Below are 8,448 nucleotides of genomic sequence, written 5' to 3' on the forward strand. Positions count from 1 at the left end.
GATTGTAACATCCCACATCGCCCAGGGGAGTGGATCCTGTAAGCCTTATATGTATATTCCCATCTCTACCTAGCACGAGGCTTTTTGGGAGCTCATTGGCTTCGGGTTCCATCGGAACTCCGAAGTTAAGCGAGTTCGCGCGAGAGTAATCCTAAGATGGGTGACCCATTATGAAGTTCTTGTCTGAGTTCCAAAAACAAAACTGTGAGGGCATGGTCGGGGCCCAAAGCGGACAATATCGTGCCACAACGAAGTTGAACCTGAGATATGGTAGGGGCCCGGGCTGGGATGTGACAAAGGGGTAGGGGGTGGGGGGTGGGTTAAGCCCTCACATAAGCTAGCCATAATAATTTGGTTATGTTGCCCTTGGTAAAAATCAAACTTAAGATTTCTTACTTACAAGTGAAGATGAATAACACTAAGTGGCAAAATAAATCAAACATATGACAGTTAATCATGAAATATTACTTGTCATCATATTGATAGTGAATCATGAAAATATTATTCGTCATCATAACCATTAATTTGTTTAACACATATGAATCTTAAACAGTCGCTGAATTAAATAAAATTTGGATACCAAATCGAGAACCACTAAATTGTTGGTTCTCAATTCACTTTCTCATTACCAACTTAACTCTCTCCAACACAAACATCATCTCCCTCACATTATGTACAAAAGGGACCTTATTCTAATTTACCCACACAACACCAACTTCTCTGTTTTTTTTTTTTTTTGTTGTTGTTGGTGGTCCTAACTAAACACACACATTTTTAGTTTTTAATACACCTACATATGAACAAAAGAACAAACTATTAGGTATTAGCATGCCACTTGATCTCTAAATTAAGAGATCTCTTCAAAGATGGGAAGCCTTTTAGATCTAAACGGACCCCATTCATTCATCAACTGCTCAAGCCCTTTCACAAAATCATCATCATCTAGGCTCAATACATCCAATGACTTTGGCAAACAATTCATAGACCTCAACTCCATTAGCAACTCGTCCGCTCGTTTCCTCAACTTGCTCTCCTCGGATCCTGGAAGTCTACTGTGTACCACGTCTTCGAGAGCCAAACGGGCCTCTTCGTGTCGGCCTTGTTTGATTAGGCACAGACCCAAATTACATGCTTTGTTCGAGTCAGGGTCAATCATTTGGGCCTTTCGATACACGACCTCCGCCATCATGTAGTTACCTTTCTGCATATAGGCCCAGCCCAAATTGCCCTGTAAAATGTATCTAAATAAGTCACATTACATGTTACTAAATTATGAATCGAGGCAATTGACAGCATAACACACCAGTAATCTCGAGGTCTCTTGCGTAACCGAAACCTGGAACTTCTTTCCATGAGAGCGGGCGATTTTAGTTGGTCTTCCGTTGAAGGTAGCGCCTTGGTATATCAACCTAAGCTTCCTCTTGAGCAAGTCAATTTGCTCATCAACTTTGCCATATTTCTGGTACAAGTCAATGAGGACATTGTCAAGTGAATCTTGGGCTTGTTTGGAGCAAAGGCCTCTAAAGGACTTGATAGCTTCAATGGCCTCCCCAGTTCTGTCCAATTGCTTCATCACCACAGCCATGTCTTTTAGGGCACTGTCCACTCTGTCTCTTGCATTTATTGCCTTCCAAAACAAAACTATTGCTGCCTCTGGGTCCTTTTCAACTAGCTTCGCACACAAAAATTGGGTTTGGTAAGAATTAAAAAGTTGGGCTAATTTGGGCCCACATGGAAGGGCCCATAAAATAGAAGAAACTGTCACTCTCTCCCTTTTTTTCACAGACTGGTCCAGATCAAGTGGGCAACACTAAACGGATAGACTGCGTCAAAATTTATTTATTTATTTTTATGAGAGGCAGAAAAAAAAAAGTATTCATGCAATTATTTATGATCGGTGAGATTTGGGCGTAATGCATGTATATATAATTAGTTTTCTTTGTGAAAAAAAAAAAAACAAATGAATTAAAAGTTATGGGAGGATTTGCATGCATACCTTAGTATCAATTATGACACCTAAATAACATTTGAAGTGGTTTAAACTTCTAACTTCTACCCAGATATGAACTGAGCTAAATTAGCTAGAACATTGTATTTTCTATCTCTATGATAAATTGCAAAATATTCACCGTGTGCAGTGTTTAAAATTCCGATATGGGTAGAAAAATCGATATGCAAGTCTATTGTCAATATATTGATTGCCCTTGATGGAAATTATAAAAATTTGTAATGAGGTGAGTATATCAACTCATTCAGATTTAGTCGAAATTAAAAAAAAAAAGTTCAAAATTTTGAAATTTGTAATGGGTTCCGGCAAATTATTGTAGTGAATAAGTAAATATCATCGGTATTAATTGATTTTCCTATATCCCACTAATATAGGAGAAGATTGCAATTCACCCGTCCTTTCTATATTGATTCTTGATTTTTTGAAAGTTTCCATGAAAATATCTATAATTTTGCGAATATTTTAAACACCGACAGTGTATGCACGTATATAAACAACTTATGTTCTTCATTCTACGAGCCCAAAGTTAACTATTTCACGAAATTTATTAATGATTAAGCTATTTGGTTTAACTAAAGTTTGTATTTTTTTTAGCACAACAATATATTTTTACACTAAGAGGAGAGGGAGTTCGGCTAAGTGACACAATGGGTAACCTAATTTGGTATCAAATTTGTCACCCATGAGATTCGAACCTAAGATCTCTCACTTAAAGTGAAGAAGAATACAATTAGACTGTAGTACTGAGTGACAACTAAAGTATGTATTTAATTATGGGTAAAACTTCACTATTGCCTAGGTGAAGAGACATATATTGTAATCAATTACCACATAAATTAACTATACATTTGAGATTTAATTTACACTGTGAAAGACATTGAGATCTGACTTACCACTTAACCACATATATACAACCTAATTAATTATTAAAAACATCCATAAAATTATTGAAAATAATATAAAAATTATTGAAAAACGAGGTCGATATTTCGATTGCATGGTGGCAATAATCAGCTGTGAATTTGGGAAAAGAGAAAAGAGAAGGTGTGTATGAAGTTTACTACAATCATGTACTTTTCGATTGATGAGGTGTTTGAATTGGGAAAAATTAAGGACATATTGAAGCATCAAAACAAAAATGTTTGATTTGGTAAAACAATAATCTCCATGGTAATTGGAGTAGCTGGAGTCAAGCCAAAAGGGCGTGCAAAGCAAAAAAGCAGATAGAATGAGAGTGTTTTAAGGATGGATAGCTGGCGATCTATCTTTCATTTATTTATTTCTTTCATCACGTGACTTATAATCATAAACACAAAGAATATAGAATATATATTTGTTTTTTAGTGAGACAGAAAAATGCAAATATGCAGCTAAAATAACCTTGCCATAGAATTAAGCATGTAATTCAAACTCAATCCCTACTAATCAAACTCCCCATATCCGGCAAAAGCAAGATAAGAGTTTTTATGACGTGAACCAGCTTAAGAACTGACCAACGATGACCCCAAAGACTAGATCGCGGACTTGGTTGTAATCAAGTTTGCTACAGCAGTGTGTTCCTCTTCTACACACCCAAACTTCGAATTCTCGTTCTCGTTGTTTAGATTTTTTATCGCTATGATAAGAAAAACGACTCAATTGAAAGAGTACTGAAGTTTGGGAACGAACCTGAGCATGTTTGGCTCTAACATAAGGACTATCACCAGCAGGAACCTTGTGAATAACATGATAAAGATCATCTTTCTTCCCTTTTGTGCTGCAGCTGTTCATCTTCGAACTTCCCTCCATTCTTTTTTCTTTTTTCCCTCTTAATTTCTCTGGATTAATTGGCTGCAATAATATTAATAAATAAATAAATAAAATTAAGGGAGACTTTGGATGCGGTCCCTAGTTATGAATAATCTTTGACTGAAACTTTGTTGGTTTTCAATTTTTGATCCAAGTCCCTAAAATTAATTGATAATTTATTTCTATGTACGTTACTATATTTTTTAAATTAAAAATTAAAATTTATAGTTGTTTATAGTAATGAGATTTTAAATAAAAAACATAATTTGTGGGATTACAAATATTAAAATATAAATATACTATTGTGTGTGTGTGTGTGTGTAAACATGGGTACATTCATAAAAAATAACCAAAAAATTATTGTATCAAAACATGGGTACATTCTTCAAAATGGGTACATTTAGCAAAAATAAAAATGGGTACAAATAAATAAAAAAATATGGGTACAATACAAATAAAATTTTAAAAAATATGGGCACAAAAAGAAATTAATATATGGGTACAAATTAAAATTGAAAGGAAAATTGGTACAAATTAAAAAAGGGTTGCAAATTAAAAATGGGTACAAACTAAAAATAAAAATATATGATAAAAAATTTAGCCATAAATATAAATATACTAATTGTAACATTTTTAATATTAAATGAATATATTTAGAAATAAAAAATATTTTATTATTGAAATAATTAATGATATTATTAATAAAAAGGACCTTGATCAAAAATTGAAAAGTAATAAGGTTTTAATCAATAGAGTAGTAAAAATAAGGATGAAAACCTAATTACTCCTAAAATTAATAATATTGGAGGAGCTGCTGGGTCTTCTCTCTCCCTCTGGAAAGAGAGGAGGAGAGAAATCACGAGTCCAATTTATACAGGCAAATATCTGATAATATTTTAGATTTTTAAGATGATCATGAACGTTGTGGTATATCACGACCCGATTCATCTTTGTAGGTTTGTTCTCACGCACCAGCCAATCGACTAGATACAACGTGGTGGCCCGGAAACGTGTCAAGCTGAAATTCAACCTTTTTGGTATTCAAATTTGTTGCCATTAGCCAAACAAGATCATATAAGTCGTGCAAACCAGTTGACAATATTAAATGTACATTCCACTTTAATCATTTTGATTAGGGATAATGTAATCCTGTTCATGTGATTAGTGAAAATTGAATCTAACCTATGGCATAAACAGATCTGTCGTCACGTTTGTTTCGTTAATTATTAAAGGTGGGGTTAGTTTTTCAATTACCTAATTATTATAAACATATAATTCTTCCCTATCCCATATTATTTCAATTTTGGGATCAACTTGGACGTGATTATGTTGAGACTCTTATAATAAAAAACATCGTGTGTGATCGATGAAAGTTATGAGAATGTTATAAATATGTATATATTAAGAGAATTCTTATACATACACGACAAAACGTTTTCTCTGATTATGTACTCGATGTCATCTCTTGTATAAAAGTTGACGATTACACAATGTTGATACTTCTGGCCCAGCTATGGTAACCCTTACATGCATGTCACATAGCGAATGCTAGATTGCCTTTTATTTATTGTATTTAATGGATAGATTGGCATTAGTGGTCTCTCTTTTTTTTTGTACCAAATTCATGCGAGAGGAAACGGCTATTTTTTTTCCTTTCTTAATCATGAACTGTAATTATTATCTTACCACCTAATCCTTATTAATTAGTGCGTGTCCAATTCAATTAACCAAGCTAATTACATTGCATTCTACGTCCAAATTAAGAAATGAAGAGGTGTGTGGAAAAACAAAATAAGAAGAAAGTGTTAGTGCCCTGCAGTGTTGGGGGAAAGGTCTGCGAAAATATATGGATGAACCTGGACAGGTTCATTGGACTAGTTAGGAAAAATGGTTCCAGAAGAGTAGACGTATCAAAATTTCATATTGTTTGTTTCTATAGTTCAACTATATATCTATCAGCACCCCCTTATAACATTTGATGTATGAAGAACTTGTTTCAATTGTCAGATGAGAAAAAAAGATCCTAGTTGGCTCTCAAACTTCAATTTACCTTAATTTTGTGGAGAGAATGTTTACGGCATGAATGCTGTTCACCGTTACGCTTTGTGTTTATGATTAATGATATGCAAGAGAGAATAATTATACTTAACATTATGCTATTGTCTATTAGCACGAGAGTTGACAATAACAATGTATACTTTTCTATGTAATCTCATCCTCCAAGCAGTAAAGAAACCCAGTTGCCTAGGTATCAAGAAACTGGTGGAGTTGGTCTTAAATAACATGCTCTATTAGTTGTCCTTGTAGAAATTTTCACATATAAAGTCTGCTAATATTAAAAAATAAAATAAAAATAAAACTAAGATCACTTTGTAATAACAAACAAAATTTCACAACTAAAATCACTTCAAATATGCCAACTGAATAAATTATCGATATTTTATTTTCTCAAACTAAATTATTAAAGTGTTTTTGTTGGAAATTTATATTTATCAAAGTGTTTTTCTTCTAGTTCACTATTTTTTAATAGAAAATATAAGATCATCTTTAAAAGAGATGTCAAATCTTAAGTGGAATACCATGTAATAAAATTTGAAGCTAGATAGGAGCTCAAACCGATATGTTATGTTCTGTGGATCCTAGTAATGCACCAATCATAAATCATGAAAATTAGTTTTTATTTATTGTTTTGAAGAGTGGACTCTACAAAGTGTTTTTATCACAAATGATCTCTGAAATTGACCTTCACCATCAAGATGGCCCCTGAAATTGAAAATAATCAATGTAGTCCCTGAAAATAGGTATTGCAAATCAATGTGGTCATTCCATCATAACTCTATTAAAAATTCCATTAGATGTGGCACATAAATGGGTCCCATAAGTCAATTTTTTTTCTCACAAATGGTCCTTAAAATTGGCCTGCCACATCAGCACTTAATGAAATTTTTAACAGAATTGTGATGAAATGACCACATTGAGTTGCGACACTTATTTTCAGGGATTACATTGATTGATTTTCAATTTCAGGGATCATCTTGATGGTGAAGGTAAATTTTAGGGACCATTTGTGATAAAAACCCTTCTACAAATATTAATTGAATAGAAACAAACATATGAATTGGAGCAAAATAAAATTTGACATTGATAAGCCTTCAAATTTACATTTAATTTTTTTTTTCATACATCTTCATCGAAAATGATCTAATTGAATTTTGAGGCATTCGGGAACGTGGTTAAGGTATCAACTTTGATGCAATTGACTCCTTTCTGGCAGATGATGTGGCATTTAAAAGCAATTCTTACCTTGCAACAGCTCTAAGAGTTTTTGTTTTTTTTTTTGAAAAAATATTTGTTAGTTTAATTGGTGAATTTATAATTTTAGCTACTCAGTTTAGGGTAGCTATTGATTAAGAACCGAAATTAAAATAACTCATTAAAATGTTTTAAGAGATAACTATTGATATATCTTAAAACATAAAAGAAATATATTGACAAAAAAAAAACATAAAATAAATAAACGTAATTATAATGGGTACATTCAGCGAAAAAAATGGGTACATATTAAATTAAAAAAATATGAGCACATATTAAAATTTAAAATTACGGGTACAAATAAAAATAAAAATAAAAATAATATTGGTACAAATTACAAATAGAAATATATGAAAAATACTAAAAATATATATTTGAAACTGATTAAAAAGTTTTATGTTCTTGAAATTGACATAGCACATATAATTTAATATTCAAATAATGACATGGAAAAAACCTTGATAAAAAAAAATTCAATTAATGAAAAAATTTAGAGATGAGAACCAAATATATTCTATTGGATTCATAGTCCCCGTGGTGATAAGGTATTCGGAAAATTGCTCATGTGGTAAAAAAATTAGGATTTAAACCCTTGTGGTGAAAGTTATTAGCAAATTTAATCCAAATGTGAGATTTCTAATAAACCTCAATTAAATGTAGGGATAAAAGTGTCCAACCACTCTTTCTTTTTAGCCTTCTTCTCTCTTCCCTCTTTTTATTTGTGTAATTGTACTTGCTCTTGACTCACTCTCCAGGCTCTCACACATTTATTCTCTATTGGCCATTTTCTTTCTGTCTCTATAATCTTAAAAATGTAAGGATAACATTATTCAAATGCTTACAAAAAGAAAAGATTGCACCTTTAATGAAAGCAAGACTGCAAGACAGTACCCCAAAAGTAACCCATTTAGCAATGTACCAATAATTTCCAGTTAAGTATTCAAACGAAGAATTGCATACTTGAAGCATTAAAATTCAACTCTAACAAAGCAATAACAAAAGAGATTAAAAGCCAATTAAGCAAACACTCCCAGTAAATCCAATGATTTCAACAATTTACACTTATCAGCAAGATTAGACCGATATTGGAGGCATTTGTGAAGCAAAAAATAATCAAGAAAATTATGAAGGCGGCATGTATACTTTTGGGTAAAAAGGACAAAATTACCCTCGAGGCACATTGAGATTCCCACGCGCATGCAATGAACAATAACAAATGAATCAAGGAAGAGTCAAAGGTGATCAAAATGATATTTATTCAAAACCCTCTCATCACTCCTCATCAAATCCTCACTCAAAAGGTAACTCCCAATTTTCCTATTCAATTTGGGATTAATTGC

The 8,448-nt window shown here is 32.5% G+C and overlaps 1 protein-coding gene across 1 annotated transcript; it reads right to left on the reverse strand.

Annotated features, from left to right (window-relative positions):
• Positions 1-577: 577 nt before the first annotated feature.
• Positions 578-4,702, reverse strand: LOC103445415 (protein SULFUR DEFICIENCY-INDUCED 1-like). Its single transcript, XM_017334852.3, has 4 exons — positions 4,585-4,702; positions 3,677-3,865; positions 1,304-1,672; positions 578-1,228 (listed from the first exon to the last, which is right to left on the reverse strand). The coding sequence occupies exons 2-4, from the start codon at positions 3,794-3,796 to the stop codon at positions 848-850; spliced, it is 870 nt and encodes a 289-aa protein (XP_017190341.3). The 5' UTR covers positions 3,797-3,865; positions 4,585-4,702; the 3' UTR covers positions 578-847.
• Positions 4,703-8,448: the final 3,746 nt, after the last annotated feature.

Source organism: Malus domestica, chromosome 10 (genome assembly GCF_042453785.1).
Source record: "Malus domestica chromosome 10, GDT2T_hap1".
Lineage (NCBI taxonomy): Eukaryota > Viridiplantae > Streptophyta > Magnoliopsida > Rosales > Rosaceae > Malus > Malus domestica.

Bases quoted from the DNA above. Each gene is read 5' to 3' on its own strand.
- LOC103445415 (XM_017334852.3), bottom strand. From the start codon at position 3,796: ATGGAGGGAAGTTCGAAGATGAACAGCTGCAGCACAAAAGGGAAGAAA. The intron at 1,673-3,676 runs GTTCGTTCCCAA...TTGTGTGCGAAG, and splicing joins TTAGAGCCAAACATGCTCAG to CTAGTTGAAAAGGACCCAGA. The intron at 1,229-1,303 runs GTGTGTTATGCT...TACATTTTACAG, and splicing joins AAGAGACCTCGAGATTACTG to GGCAATTTGGGCTGGGCCTA.